This window comes from Chroicocephalus ridibundus, chromosome 8 (assembly GCF_963924245.1).
Source record: "Chroicocephalus ridibundus chromosome 8, bChrRid1.1, whole genome shotgun sequence".
Taxonomy (NCBI): domain Eukaryota; kingdom Metazoa; phylum Chordata; class Aves; order Charadriiformes; family Laridae; genus Chroicocephalus; species Chroicocephalus ridibundus.
In genome coordinates, this window is record NC_086291.1 from 41,917,077 (window position 1) to 41,933,445 (window position 16,369).

General features: G+C 45.0%; 1 protein-coding gene across 3 annotated transcripts in view; it reads right to left on the reverse strand.

The window, feature by feature from the left end:
* Positions 1–309: 309 nt before the first annotated feature.
* Positions 310–16,369, reverse strand: part of GSG1L (GSG1 like) — a 58,162-nt gene continuing 42,102 nt past the window's right edge. The window contains exons 4-6 of one of the 3 annotated variants that reach the window (XM_063343885.1): positions 15,332–15,499; positions 1,647–2,252; positions 310–1,139 (exon numbers count right to left, since the gene is read on the reverse strand). In XM_063343885.1, coding sequence (XP_063199955.1) covers positions 713–1,139; positions 1,647–2,252; positions 15,332–15,499 — 1,201 coding nt within the window. In that variant the 3' untranslated portion in view covers positions 310–712. The remainder of the gene's footprint in view (positions 1,140–1,646; positions 2,253–15,331; positions 15,500–16,369) is intronic. The other 2 variants (XM_063343887.1, XM_063343886.1) reach the window with 2 other exon arrangements.

Consider the following 16,369-nt stretch of genomic DNA (forward strand, 5'->3'; position numbering starts at 1 on the left):
GAGATGGAGGTCACAGACCTCTACCTGTTTCACTGGTGGGTTGGTGATTTAGGGACATATGGCACATTTTGCACCCTGGCCCCAGTTACCTAGCATGGAGACCTGCTTGGGTGCAACTGCAGCTGCCGACCTCTGTGTCCTGGTGTTCTTCACATGTAACCCAGGGCGCAGATGGGCAGGGGAGGGTGTTTTGCTGCATACCCAGGTCTCATCCCGGTCTGTATTCTGATTGTTGATTGATTTGATGTGCAAAGCATTTTTAGACAAAAAGAAAAAAATCAATAAAAAAGAACAGGCACAATTTTCTAACAAGTAATGTTATTTAATGAATGATATACTCTAGAAAATAGAAACTACCCAGATGCTGGTTGGTTGGTCTGTTTGGGGCTGGGAGAAGGCCCTTGCTTGGACATACAATGCCTTCTCTGGTTTCTTTTGTCAGCATTTGTAGTTGCTGGAAACAAGGAAACGTCCATACATTGAAAGAGACACCAAGGGGGCAATTTTTTTCTAAAAATGTGGGAAGTATGCAGGTTGTCTTTCCACCCTGTCTCATTGGGCAAGTGGCATGAAGGGCTCAGTGCTCACCAATATCTTAACAGATGATTCACACCTAAAAGGGATAGACTCAACCAACGGTACCTACCACAGTTCAGTCCTCTAAAATCATCGGCGACTTCTCACTTTGTAAATCATCCTGTGGGCTCTGGTGTTATTGGACTTCTTTCTGGGTGCTTTTCTGCACGTGTTGTGTCTCTTCCCTCAAGGTCTGGCTGCTAATTCCAGGGAATATGCTTTTCAGAATGTCACAGTACACCATGTACAGCTCTGGGTCTAGTTTGGGCTTGGGCAGAGATCGGGAGTTGCAGGCCTGTTCAGTGACCGAGTGCTGTATCAAGTAGATGTCGCTGAAGAGCGCGGTTAGGATCTTGTGTGCAGCTTTGTAAGGGTCATCTTCAAACTGCACCATCGCCTTGAGCTCCGTCAGGGTATAGCCATTGTAACGCTTGCTGTCTTCAGCCAGGGGCTGCACAGTCTCACCAATGTGTCTCACTTTCCACTTCAGGCATTTCAGTTCTTCTTTTACATCCTCTAGTTCTTTCTCCATGGCTTGGAATTCCTTCGTGGTTATAAATCTCCTGCCAAGGAAAGAAGTGGCAGACACAGTGTGGAGTTCAGCGGCTCAGAGGAGTGAAATCAACCCAGCTTGCCTGGGGTCGGGCTGCAGAGCCTGAGGTTTGGGAAGGGAAACACCGGCCGTGTCACTGAATACCATCCCCAGCTCTGATCTGTCAGGCTTCATGGTACCAGCAGAGTTTCTCTCTGCTGCTGTGGGCAGAGATGTGCTTTCTCATTTGGAAGGAAATGAGGCACTTTAAAGCTGTGCTCTGTTAGAGGAGCTGAGGTTGATAACCCGGCCCAGGGATGGTCTGTAATCAGGTCTGGAGAGCTAAATGAATGTATGGAAAATACGGTATTTTGCTTCTTGGATAACAGGGTTTAGTGGGAGCACTGGGTAGTTACTGGAAAACAAATACCAGGAACATCTAAATCATAAAAGATATTCAAATTTTTTTATGAGGGGGTCTTAATGACCAAGTTGAGTCATTTGAGGACTTAAACATATGTATGGTGTGGATACATACCGTTCGTGATCAGGATCTTCCAGATCTGATTCAAAACCCTTTCCTGTATTCTTTAATCCAGTTTTAGAATAGCCAGGAGACTGGGAACTGTCTTCAGGAGCCGTTGTTGCTGGAGGCCTTGTGCTTTTCCTGGTTGGGGTCAGTGTGTGATCTGATGCTGAAGCTTGTACGTTTTGTGCTGTGTGAGGACAAAAGGTGTAGAAGGAAGTTGCATTGATCCCTGGACTGACTGGTGAGGAGTCAGAGTATTGCTGTGCCTTGGCTGAGCTGGGTGTTAGACTGAGCCTGGGGCTGGCTGGGCGAGATGCTGGAATAGTCCTTGCTCCCAGTGGGCTGGAACACGATATTGCTAAATTTTCATCTCTTTGCTCAAATGGTTGAGGGTTTGGTGATTCTCCCGGGGCCAATCTAGCGATGGAGGCGATGTCCAGCAGGGTTTGATCCTGAACCATGGAGATCTGGCTGGTTGGTTCTGATGAAAGTGAAGAGCTGCTTGATATGTCACTGGAAGAGCTTGACGTAGCGAATGGGGGTATTTTCTGAGCATTATGGTCACTCCTGTTCCTCTGCGTGCTAGTGACATTTAGAGCTGGGTGTTGTGAAGCCCTAAAGACAGACAAACACACACTTTTTCCTCTGAACTGGGCTAAAGGCTCATAAGACAATTTTAGGCCTATTTGGGACAATTTAAAGCCTGTTTCCCATAATTGCATTTCCCCATAGGCTGATTAGCTTCTCATGTCTGTATAAAACCCTCTGCTCCTCATGACCGAGAACAAAGTGTTTGAGAATAAGGCACGTAAATTCAGGACCGGTTCCTCCCTGGTGCCAGCTAAGCATTTATCAGCTCTCATCAGTGTGATAATCACTGGCACATCAGTGCTCTCTTTCCCAAAAGTCATACAGCTCTGCGAGAACCGGGGATTTGGTGCAAGGGGAGGACAGGAAGGGAAGAAAGCTACTGGCATATTGACAGTGACAAATCCCCGTAAGAACGCAAAAGGTTAAAACCTGGCTTGCAGGTTGCCACAGCGCCTGCCCTCGATCATCCCTGCAAAGGGTGAAGACCTGCCTTCACCCTGGGCCCACAGGCTTTAGTCTCCTGGTAGCTCTGCATGCTCACCCAGTAAATTAGGGGATGAATAAACAGACAAGATAAAACCAGAAGGGCATGACGGAATGACATCACTGTTCCTGTGGTGACATTACAGGACATTTATTTTATATGGTGCGGTGTGTTGAGGATTCTTCTTTCCCCCCTCCTAAGCTGTAGACTGCGTACAGGGGTGACCACCTATTTCAGGTGACTGGAAATGCCAACTGCATAGGCTGCCAGACTCCTCCTCCTGAATATTCTTTCCTATACTTGTCTCTTGGCTGCTGCCAGACCAGAGAGATCCCAATGCTTTTTTTTTTTTTTTTTTCCTATGGCTAAGTTCTAACTTAGTTTGGCAAGACTGGACAAGAGAGCAAGCTGTACTGCCGTAGACTTGCATTGTCCTGATGGGTAGCGAATGCAGCTAGAAGTGCACCTTGATGGGGAACACAAACATGCCCACTGTGCAGATCATGATTCGGGATTTCTGACAACCAAAGGACATGACAAACTTTCATAGCAATACCAGTGACCAACTGGTATATTCATATTCCTCTTGTGGTGGAAGACAGCAGAAAATCCTGGTCTGGATGGATTATACAAGATCTAACGTGTGAAGTCCTGTCCTGTTAGTACTAGTGGCTTGATTTACCTACATATTCACTTCTCCTCCCTGCACCTTTCTCAGTGTTGGATGCAATTAAACACCAAATTTTTAAGGTCTTACAGAGCAGGGCTCACACCTATTGGCTTCAGTGGAGTTAATTAAGGCCTTTGCTAGATCACAGCATAATTATCAGGTTTAAATCAAATTTAGAGGTTTTATAATTGGAAAAACAGACAATAAGAGAGCTACTGCATAAAACCAGAGCCAAAAAAGAAGCATAAAATGAGTTATATAAAAGGCAGGAGAGAAAACAAGAACACACATGTCCGAGGGAGCACCCATCCCCAGAAGCTTTCATAAACTGGCTGAACAGGGGTGGAAGACAAGAATTGCCAACTAGATAGAAGGAAAAGCTTTTTCACCCTGGGGGTGCTCAAACACTGGGACAGAGGCCACGAGAGGTATTGGGATCTCCATCCTTGGAGGTATTCAGGACTCAACTGGACAAGGAATTAAGCAGCTGGATCCAGCCTTGTCCAACGGACATGCTGTGAGCAAGGGACTGGACTAGAGCCCTCCAGAGGCCCCGTCCTCCCAGTGTTATTCTGTGATTCAGGGATTCTGCCTAACTATGAAAATAACTTCTTTCCCCCACAGTTTCCCTTTCTCCTTTCACTTTTCTCCCCTCTGAGTCCCATCTCACCATCTTTCTCCTCCATTGGAGCCTTCCCCTTCCATACTGAGTTTATAGTGCCTGTTGCAGGAGAGTCCCTCATCAGTAAAAAGGTTTCTAAAGGAAAACCAGCGTTGCTTTTGCAGCCCTGTGGCTCGGATGGATTGCTACCCTTTCTTTGCATAAATCCGAGGGGGTATCTCAGGCCTTTGGAAGTGTGGGCTGCGGGAGCGAGGGCAGCCTGGAGCTGGGCGCCTTTGCTGTGTTGCCTTTGTAAATTGAGCTGCTGTTTCTCCATTTCTCCTGAAAACAAGGAAGGATGGCTTGTAGTGTGTTTGGTCATGCTGTGGAGGTGTTTGTGAAGTTGGAATTTGTCACAGGCAAAGCTGATTGTTCATTTCTCGTCAGAGAGACCCAGAAACCTCGTAAACTTGTGAGGATTTAGAGCCAGAGGTTCTGGCTGAAGGAGCACATCCCCACACGGGCGGATGGGGAGAGACCTGTCTGCTGGCTCATGGGCCGCTCTGGGACCGAGAGGAGGAGTGGAAAAGGGTGATCTTCTGGTACAAAGGACACAAAATTACTGGTTATTTAAAGCAGAGCCGAATCTCAGGCATTCCTTAATCTTCACTACAAAACCCCACATTCAGGAAATACGTTTTGCTGTAGCAAAGTGTAGGAAACTTATTCTGACGAGAGCAAACCCCATTTTAAGGCAACTAAAAGAAGTGCATGTTGTAACTTTTTTGTTAAACATACCCATATTTGTCCTCAAATATCTTATAGTGTAAAACTATCTGAACATCAAGTAAGCAACAATCCCTACCTGCGTTCTGGGGGGAATACATAATATGCACAGTAACTGAAAGGCTATTTGGGTGCATATACAATCTGAAAGACTTCATTTCACATCTTTAGCAATGTTGGACGGGGTTGGATTTTTTTGTGGCGTTTTGTTGGTGGTTGTTTGGTTGGGTTTTCTTTTTTTTTTTTTTTTTTTTTGCATAAATCCAGGATTAGCTGTAGGAGATGCAATTTAAAAGAGTGACAGAAAACACGTTTCATAACTAATCTCACTGAAATTTATATAAGAAACATTTCTAATTCACCTGTGCACTGGAGGAAACAAAAAAAGTATTATAAACTGTCTTTATTTTGCTTTCCTTTTCCACCCTTTAACTTTCACTGGCTACAGTGCTAAACATTGGACTGGACTTACTTTTATCATCGTGCTTATCTCCGAAGCAGAGGAGCTGGTTGCTTAAGAAGCAATCTGAAGCTTGTTAAAGCAAAATGTCAGTCTGGATTTTAGCAGAGGTAAATGAGGGCACAACTGAGCCCTGTAACTTTGGAGTTTGCTCGTGGACAAGGGTTTGCCTGAAGACAGGGATGAAATTCCCATTGCTTTCAATATAGCAAGGCTGGATCTTAGTGCTGTAACCATGGTGTTTTATCAGAGGGAATTTTTTCCACCTGTTTTTATGTAGTGAATCACCATGAACTGCATAAATTACAGGAAGAATTGCAAGACCTGGAGTTGAAATCAAGCTGACATGAAATAGGAAGGTGATTGCAGCTGTCAGGTACCTCCAGCAGGAGAAACCTTGACTCAACTTTGAGCGACACTTCAAATGCGTCAAGCCCTTGTTGTCTGCCTTCTTCCAGCCCTGTGCTGCTCAGCATATAAAGCATGTTCCCTGTTGTCAGAGTGACCTTGTCTGCCGTCTGTGCCTTGCCCTCTCCAGCTGAGCTTCTGCAATAGGCTTTTTGTAGCACTGAATTTGAAGATATTCAAAAGTTGCCTGCAAATCCGGCACCACTTTCCTTCTGTGGCACTTGCGACCAAGAAAAAAACAGTGGATGTTCGTTTTTATTTTTTGTGAATCATTTCCACCATGTTTTAAATCTAGAGTTCTGATGATGATCTTGTTTGAATAGGAAAAAAATGACATTATGCTTTACGGTGAAGCACTGAGAGGCTGGTTGCATAAATCTTACTGTAGACAGCCAGGGGTGGGAGGATGGTAGAAGAGCTGTGGGATGGACCCAGGGGAAATGCCTGCAGGGTGGTGATATGAGAATAAAATTATTTTTTTTCAAGGCCCCCTCTTTGTCAGGTGACCCTCCTAAAATGCCCACACTGCCAAAACAGTGACTATATTATTTTTTTAATGCTGAATACATTGTGAATAGTCTTTCAGTTTCTACGAGAAAAGCTGGTGTCCTGGGCCTCGGGTTTATCTGCCTCAAATAACAACCAAGGCTTTTAGCCATAGACAGTAAGAATGTGCTGTTTTCTGTTCAGGTCTTGTGTCTTCTGAGCTACCCATCTCCTCTTTGGCTTTGCCACCATACCTGTCCCTCCTTGCCTTTTGTGACATATTTATCCTGCTTCTTTCTTACCCCTTGTTCTACATTTGTCATCTGTACCTCTCCCATCTGCACCGTGGGTCGCGAGCACATTGATCTAAGCAGTGGGCTCATATTAAAGCCTACTGGTGGGAGAAGACTGGAGGAGAGGGTGGAAGTGGTATGGACACACAGATGTCTGAAATCATGTACGCTTGCTTTCTTGGGCCATAAATAACTGTGTAATAACAAAGGAAATCCTGTTGCGAAACAACTTCTATCATTTTTGTGTAGCAACTGTACACAACCGGTACATTGAGATCTCCCAGCCCTGCACATCTGAAAGAAAAAATCGAGGCCTCCAAGGTCAAAAATGACAGCAAATAGACTATTAAGATTGTTCAGAGCTTTGCAATGGAAATGCTGAATTTGGTATGAATGAAACACGGCTGGAGATCTTAGATGTATAGGGGCCAGCGCCATATGTTTGCACAGGAAGGCGGCTTGGTGAGAGCAGAGGCTGCCAATTTATAGCTACAGCTCCCTCATGCTGTTCTTAGCCCAGCTCAGGCAAGTCTAAACCCTGTTAAAGGAAAATTATAATTTAGTGACGGACATTAAATGGTTTAAGATAGAATTATCAAGAATGAATATTGCATTGCCCCAATCAAGACTCCTCTGGAATCGAGCTTCTGATGAAATTTATAATTTAAGGACACTTTTCAAAATGGATAGCTTAGTCTTGCCAACAGAGGAACCGGAGATCCTGCCCTGGTCCTGGCCTGGCATAAGGCCCTTTGTGCTACCTGCGCTCTCACAGTGCTCCTGGCCTGCTTGCAAACCTCTAATATTTTCTCTTCTAAAATCACTTGTTCAGTTGGTGTTTGTCTTTGATGATTGTTCAGTCTTGTTCTTTTATTTGAAGTTTTTACTGTTTCACTCTTCAGCGGCACTCCCCCAAAATCCTCGCCTCTCAACAAGGACCAGATGCCCTGTTCTGATTTTGTGTAAGGACAGAAAATATTCCTTATATGCTCTTTTGGTTCAAATTAGAACAGCCTCAGAGCATTTCTAAGTGAGGGCAGCTGACAGGTCCTCCAGGGAATGAAATGCTGGTTGAAGTGAGCAGCAGGAATAACTTCTGGTGATACGTCCTTGCGTCCTACTGGTACAGAACCACCTTTGTGTGAAGAGTTCAAAAAGAGCTCCAAATGATCTGCTGGCATTTACTCTGCCAGTGGAATGCAGGTGGTGAGTTGACCAAGCAATGGCGAGGACTTGGTGTGTTGTAGGTGACGTGCCTCTTCTCTCACACAGGCAAGCCCCTGGATAACCAAAGGGCCAGTGTAACCTTTGTGGCTGCTCGGACTTTAGCAAAGCACTTCTCCCGTTGCCATTAACAATTCTCTGCTGGCCATGAGCCTGTTGCGTGGATAATGCGACAAAGAAGAGTGGGAGTGAAAGAAGTTAGAAACAATGTTAAGGAGAATCCTCTGATCAGGTATGGGCCAGTTATGGCTTGGTGGGGCTTGTTCCAGGAAGGAGACTTTCATCTGAAGGTTGTGAGGCTTTGTGCCATCCTGAGCAGCAGTAACTAATGTATTTTGCTCCCTAATAAGCACAACTAATGAAGATTTTGAAGCTTAAGTTGGATTAATAAGCAAACTGTGAACCGAGAGCGGAACTTCACTCATCACTTTATTAATATTGATCTGATTTCATTGCAGTAGATAACTGATGTGGAGCTGAAACTGATGTAATATTGAAGAATGGCCACTGTTCTTTAACCTGATACCGGACTTCTCGTTTGCAGTTTGCTTTTACAGCGTTGTCAGCACACCCCTGGAGGTAAGCTATGTGTCCTTTACATTGATGTACTGGGGCAGGGCTGGGCGTAGGACCAACAGCGCCTTGTTGCTGCTCCTTAGAACACCTAATGTCAAGTATTGTTATTTGTTCTTTGAAACAAAGACCTTTGGACAGTCTTCATAATGAAATAAGCACGTTTGAGCACTAGCCAGTAGCTTGGCAGGCAGGGCATTTTCTTGGGAAATACGACCCAGATAACTTTGTACTAATAGACATCCTCAGGCCTGTGAAAATAAAGGATGTGGCTCTGCCTGTGGAAGAGGTCCATAACTGACATAACATTTTCAAGGAGCAGGAGTTACCGAGTGAGCTGATGACAACCCAAGCTGGAGAGTAGCACTAGCACTCTCATGCCTGTGCAGAGACCACCTGCACTGACGTGAGACTGGAGTGCTGTTCCAGCAAGTCTGATGAGGGATCAGGACCCTCTGTTCTTAGGGTTATGAACATCAGGCTTCCATGAGGATGTGGCTGAGATGTGCATCTCAGCAAGACAGAGGCAGCAAAATGCTATGAGGTTTCCAAATTCTAATAGCGCAGAGTCAGCAAGTCACTTCCCCAAGTCTCCCTCCTGCTGAATGAAGTATCGCTTTCTTTGCAAGGAAATAGATGCATGAAACTGCTCACAACTTTCCCCCAACTGATTCTTATAGCATAAAGTAAGATTATTTTTTTTTTTGCAAACACTGAATAAAAGCATAACAATTTTCTGAGTAAGTGCAAGAAATGGCATTAATTATACTAATGTTATTGTCTACCAAAGCTGCTTTCAATCTTTTTTATATTCAATAGCATGCATCATCATGAATTGGTGATAAATATAGATGAAAAAAGGTAGTGATAATGAAAGTTATACAGGTGTAAATTAGAACATATTTTTAAACTACTATGAAGTCACAGTTTCTTGAGATAACATAAAATTATAGGATATGTGCACATCCTAAACTGAATCCTGGAGAATTTTGTACTGTTCGTATGCTAGCTGATTATCGTTTGGGCAATGCTGTCTGGGAAAGTTACAAACCTCTATTTCCATAACTTCCTGCTCCCAATCTTTTTCTTAATGCCAAGGAGCCAGCGTGGGGACGGTACAAGCCATTGTGTATTGGACAAAATTGAGCCATGGTCACTTACTATTTGGGGAGCAGCTATGGAGGCACTGTAACCTCAGGTCCCCAGCCTCAGCCCTCTCCTCCTCAGTCCTGGAAAAGAGAATATAGAAGTAGCACCTTTAACAGAAACAAAGGCTGCTCCCAAATGTACATACATGGAAGGGTCAAAATCAATAAGAGTACAACATACCTGGGCTCCTCCATCTATAGCCAGCCAGGCCCATTATGGAGATCGTAATGGTCTCAGGAAGGACTCGGTTCCTTTGGCTTTGCCCCTCTCAGGGGAAAGCTCATGTAAAGAGGCCATGGGGAATAGAAATGAGGGGCTCAGGGCTGCGTCTCTCCCACTCTTTCACTCTTCAGGATGAATCTAAGCGTCGGGGACTAACAGCATTGTACAGTACGTGTGTGTTGGAAGTGGGTATGTTGCTAGTGCTACACCATTTAAGTGCCAGTCCATGTAATTTTCCAGAAGGAACAGCTCTGCAGATAAACCTTCCTGTGTTGCAGAATAAAGTACAGAATAAATCCAAGGCAGAATGTTACACTCACCCCTGTGTGCTAATGAAAGGTGAATAGTCAGATTGGAAATTCTTATTGATGTCCATATGAAAAGATACTGACTCTGTAAATGAGGTATGGTAGGTCAGTAGCTTAAAGCCTGCTCAGATATCGAGGTGACCAAAGAGGAAATCAGAGCAAAAGGTTGGCATGTCTTTGGAAAGCATTGATATGATCTGCACGACATCTGATATGAGCATAATGGAGTTAGAGAAAGAAATCTGTGAGTAGGATACATTAGAGAAATGTACAAAAAAGGAAACAATAGCGTATGCGAACGATGATTTGAAAAGTTCTGATTCTCATAGTGTTGGGAATAGTCCTGATTTACTATCCCTGCAATAGCTTTAGTCCTTCCGACTATTTCAAACTGCTCCTAGCACTTCAAAACTACAGTTTCTATTCCTGCAGAGTCATTTTGTCTGCATTGGTATCAATGGCTGTTTGAACTCAGTTCACTCTAGAATTTCACCAGGAGCATCTGCCTGATGTTGGGTTGGTTTTGCAGATCAGAGTAAGGGCTCAGTCAGCAAGAAAAATGTTGTGAAATCAGCTGTGATGCCACAATGGGTGTTAATGGACAGCTGCAAGTTGGCAAATGTTGTGCTATGGATGAGTGAACTGTGGAAGGCTGAATCTTCCAGATTTACTTGCTAAATTTGTATGTTGGTTTAACAGCACCCACTAAGTGAGATTTGCTTCACAGGGAGCAAAAGGCTGGATATCAGACTGGAGACAGGGCTATGCTGATCTCTAGGATCCCCTCTCCCACTTGTGCCAGGGTGGGCTGACCTCCTTACCCCTGTCTGCAGTAGCTTCAGTTGCAATGGAACTCAACACGCCTGGCCTCATGCAGGGACACCTCCCACTAGACCATGTTGCTCAAAGCCCCATGGCCTCGAACACCTCCAGGGATGGGGCATCTGCAGCTTCTCTGTGCAACATGGGCCAGGGTCTCACGACCCTCATAGTGAAAAATTTCTTCCTAATATCTAATCAGAATCTCCCCTCTTTCAGTTTAAAACCATTACCCCTCATCCTATTGCTCCACTCCCTGATCAAGAGTCCCTCCCCAGCTTTCCTGTAGCCCCTTTCAGTACTGGAAGGCTAACTTTTTATTCCTTGCTCAAGGCAGGGGCAAAGGGATAGCGGTCCTTTGTCTGTGTGCGTTACACAGGGCATTACAGAAGCCAAATAGCTGGGCAGTGGAAGAGGAGAAGTTCCTGGCACGTTGACATTCCTTCAGCTGACGGTCACTTATAGCTTGTCAGACTGTATAGGAGAGAACAAAGAATCCCTGTCCCTTTGGCTTATCTGGAAGGATCCTGAGAGCAAAGGAAGCAGACAGGTATGTGGAGGGTTCCTTCTCTGCTAGCTGGGGTGAAGTGTAGATAATGGACTATGCTCAAGATCACATGGGGCAAGAGCATTCATATGAAACAGAGCAGAAAAAGAAATTGAGAGGCAAGGAAGAGAGATACCTATTATGAACTGACACCTAATAAACTAAAAAAATTGAAATAGATGGGCAAATGTTATAGACAAATATTCAGGTAAAAGGAAAACCAGAAAAAAAGGGAGGACAACCAATAATAGGCCAAAGACTGAAACCAGGCATGTTGCAGAGAATTCTACCGATAATTATATAGAACACTTAATACATGAATAATACGTCCAAGCCTGTATCACTTACGTGTTCTGCTTAGAGTTATTCTGAGGACTATCACATCTTTTATATCTGAAGAACTGTAATATCTTTTGATTTTATGGTATGAACTACAGAGTCTATTTTGTCTGGACTTTTCAAAGTATCCCGGGCCTGGGAAGTAAATCATAAAATATAACACCATGAATCTGTGATTTTTCAGCAGCTTGCTTAAATGTTTTCCCAGTGATAGAAACAGTAAGGTGCTCAGCTGTTGAGAGACAAAGTCTGTGTCTTTGCGGTTGCAGGTAGTCAGAGAATTTGTTGGTGTCTATGTAAACGGTCTCTGTTTGCAACCCGGTTGTGGTTCTGTGCGGCCGTAGGGCTGGTGACTATGGGCACTGCTTAAGGTGGAGTCAAACCAGGCTGTGGAGCCGCATTTGGGGTGTACACATACATTTTTTGTGATTTGAAAGGTCTTTCCTATGCTCTTCACAGCTGAGGCAGTTCTTTGGATGTGGAGGTTATCAAGCAGCAGCGACGCAGGCTGGGGGAGGCTGACGTGCGAGGGGAGGGATGGGGTGGGCTGATGGGGACAGCGGGGGTCAGGGCAGCAGGCCATGCACCAGTGGGGCTCAGCCCTTGCAGCTCCTGCACTGGGTGGTGGACGTGGTGCACACTTGTTAAATTGGGAGTTCTCAAGGGAGCATTTCAGCTCTCTAATCTAGTGCATCTCTAGTAAATCTTCTGTTGTTATATGCAGCTACATGCGATTAAAATTAAGTGAAATACAATGGTTACGTTTGACAAAGTACTTGCTAGATTAGCAGTATTTTACTCTCAGTATTTTTTATAAAGCAAATTTCTTCTCTGTGAGCAGGGGCCTGTAGAAGAATATTCCAACAAAAAACTTCTATCAGGCAAAGTGGGGCTAATGCTTTTCTTCCCTGTCTCCCAGAAGATAAACTGCAGCTGTTGGGAATAATGAGAAAGCTTCAACTTCCGCTAGAAATATATTGCTCTTAGAAAACTGCCTATCGCACAAAGTCTATTCAACGCAGAGGTTAGATGTGTGTGTACAGTGGGTGCTGGATGGTGCCCGGAGGCAAAGGAACATGCGAAGAGGGTAGTGATAGGTACAAAGTAACAGGAAGGAAGAAAGGCTGGAGGGTTTTATTTATGAGATATGGGAAGGAACACGGAGGTGGAGGAGTAGGAGGGAATGTGAAGCATCCCTGGATATATGCACAGGAAAGACAGAGAATTTAAGTTATTTTCTATTTGTGCAAAGGTTGGAGCCAGGGGAAGTTGTGTGTTTGCTGGGACTGCTGGCACCCCCAGCATGTAGCAACACTGCGCTGCTGATTGATGATCCCTGGACCCCCTGCAGTCTCAGAGTATTCCCAGGTCACAGTAGGGAAGCTGATCATGAATATGCTAACTTCAAAAAAAAAAAAAAAAAAAAAAAAAAAAAAAAAAAGGATGCAATGCTGCACAGCTTTAAGTCTCTGGAATGATCCCATGGTAACACTGTCTCTGGGCTTCTTATTATGTATTCAGATACAACAATTAAAATAATGTGATATAAAAAAAGAAAGTCATAATCATGAAGTTTGGGAACACCACATGCTTGAGCTGTGTTTGCCAAGTGTGCGTGGAGGGGCTTGGAGGATGTGACCAACAAGTGAATTGTTCACACAAATTCAAAATCAACAAGGAAGCTGGAAGGACAGAACAAAATATACAGTCCGGTCATAAAGCAAGTGGCAGACAAAGCATTGTCCCTGTATGCTGGTCAGGGTGGCTCTGACCAGTATACAGAGCAGTCACAGGGAGCAGGCTGTTCTGTATGCATGTTGCCGAGTATGGAGCTTGTTTTGAATGATACATATAAAACAAGAGTTTGTACTGGCCAAGGTGGGACTTGTTGCTTGCCTTGGGCATATGTGTGTTAAAAACCTTGCTAGTTGCCTGGACAAGTTCCAGCCTTCCTTCCAAGAGACCTGTCAAAGCCTTGATGCTGCCTTTGGCTTGTTGTCATTCTTTGGGGCCCTTCACCTGTTTATGCAGCGTGTTGGGACCATGGTCTCTCAGATTACAACTAATCCAACGTGGCTTTGATTGAAAAGTGTTACGTGGTATTGATTTCCATGCATGTAAAAACGGGGGAGGGAGGAGAGCTGTGTAATATGGTGAGTGCAAGAGGAATCAAAATCAAACCACACAATACCTGTGTGAGATAAAGAGGATTACTGTCCTCTATGCCGTTAATGTTTTTTGCTATTTACTGTTCCAGAAAGAGCAGTAGTGGTACTTTATCAAGTTTCCTTAGCACTTCCCAATGTAACTCCACATATTCTGTTTGCTTAAAATTCTGCCAGTCTCTCGTCTGCAATTCTCACTTCAGTAATCCGGCCGACTGTTTTCCCTCCCTGAGTGTTGATTTCTCCTGAGGCACAGGCTGACCACTTCCTCTTCACTGTGTTTGGGGGATTTTTCTCACACACAGAATTTTTTAAAATTCACTGTCATCTTTAAGTGCAAAATTACGAAAATCATGACTGTTTGAATCATTTTTCTCATACTTCCTGGCTGACTGAAAGGTAGAGGGGAAAACCTTGAAGTTGGCAGAGGAATAACTCTAACGACAGAGACTATTAGTTAAGGTTGGGTAACCAAAGCAAAGGAATAAGCATGGAAATTCTCTAGTTCTTCCTGCTCAGGAGAGCTCCTCACTTTGCTCCTGAAATGTCTGATCATTTCAAATCTTCTCTTTCCTCAGAGCTTCCCAACCACTCTCTTCCATCTCTGAGAAACTGCCACATTGGTCAGAAGAACAAGAATGAATTCTCCTTCTGTTTTCTGTCCCCAAAAGATCTTTACATTATTTCCAACAACAGGCTTTCAGTGAGGATTCTCTGTACTTATCAGCCTCTCAATCCGTGAAGGTATCCCTATGGAGTCCATCATACCTTCCCTGCTATGTGAGGTCAGTATTTGCGTGTTCTTTACATTCTGCAATTTTAAGCAAAGCCTTAACCTTCTCATGAAAGAATGAGGGCAGCAAATAGCTCAGTGCGGCCACATGGGCCAACTGAGAGTGCGTGGGGTCAGCAGTGTGGCGGGTGGGCAGTGTGTGGTGACGGGCAGAGTGGAGGATTGTCAGGACTTAGAGTCCACCTGAGGCCCTGGTAGCAGCTTAGGGGGCACTGCGGAATGCTTCTGCAGTGCGATATGATGCATGCGCTGTATTTGCGTGGAGGAGCTCAGGAGGATGGGTTGTGTGGAGGAGCCTAGGATGGGTTGTAGGCATGCCATAGTCATGGAAGATGGCGACTCCAAAGTGTCCTAGTGGTGGCTGGAACATGTCTTGGCAGCCATTAGGATTATTAGGAACTGCTTACTACACGTGCTGAGAAAGGATGGCTGCAACATTTGTTATATCCCCACAATTTTACCTTTCCAGAGAGGGAAAATTGGCTTGTATTGGCAGCATAGCTTCTTATCAATTCCTATGAATCAGATGTGTACTGTAAGGACTTGTCAGTCTTGTGTTTTAATGAGTTATATTAGAAAAGGCAGGCACTGGGACATCACAAAATTTAAGAAAAAACAAATCAAGGAGGATCTTTTGTGCTTGTCTTTAACACACATCTTCTCCAAGTATCTCAGAGACTTCACCCGTGTGTGCTGGAACGGGTGAGAGCCTGGATTTTCTGAGACTAGAGGAGTCCATGAAAACCTCCACTGATGGAGCGACTGACTGCACTGACCTTTCTCTGAAGTACTTCATGGCTTCCTGGTCTAGGAAGTTCTGCTCTTCTCGAAAGCCCTGCTCAAAGATTTTGCGCTTGTGTCTGAACTCAATGACAGTCTTAGTGTAAGAGTTCAAGGTAGTAACGGAGGCCGCCATGCAGCAGGTGAAAGAGCCCCATGCCAGACTGTGGAGAGAGAAACCAGCAGACAGAGCTGGGTTAAGACAGCAGCTCATGTTATATTTCTGACGCCAAGAGACACACATACACAGGATGCAACTAGGCAGGTAAGTCAGTGGTGACAAACCCCTTCTCCTCACCTTACCTCAAGTGGCCTGTGGCACGTGCTCAGGGGTGCAGGCAGGGTGCCGGGCTAGGGGCTGGGCACAACTTTCATCCCGTGGAGAACCATGTGGCAGAGTGCTAACGTGAACACTCGGTGCACTCTGACAGAAGAGCTGAATGCCTCTTGATTTTTCCTTTGAAAGGTTTCAGAGCTTTGCAGACAAGTGCTAAAACCTATAGAACAGTAATGAACTCTTGGAAGGAGTAATGCCCCAGAGAGCACCTCTTTTGGACCAGTGGAAGTTCTCCAGCACCCATGGGTGACTGTCTCTGCACAACGCTACTGCAGGGATGGTTTCTGTTCGGTTTCTTATGCCTTCATCAGACTACTGTATTTCCTTCTTTCCTACTTAATGGACATTTCTAGCATTCCTGGCTTATGGTCTCTGAAAGCCTGACCAGAACAGAAGACAGTGCTTCCATTTTGTGAAGAGATCCAATCTGAGGGCAGTGCCCCAAGCACGCCAGGGGCAGGACACCTGCAAGTCCCAACCAGGAGCATGCGCAGACAGAGGGAAAAGGGAAGTGGAAGAAAAAAAGTGACTGCCTCAATGCCAGGCTGGAACCACAGCGAGCGTTGTCCTGGGGTCTCCTGGCAAAGAGAGTTCAGCTGGGAGCTGCTCTGCTCCCTGCCCATCACTGGGTTTCCCCCCTGGTGCCTTCTGCCCTCCCTGCACATCTCTCCTCCAGCCTTTACCTCACTGATCTCAA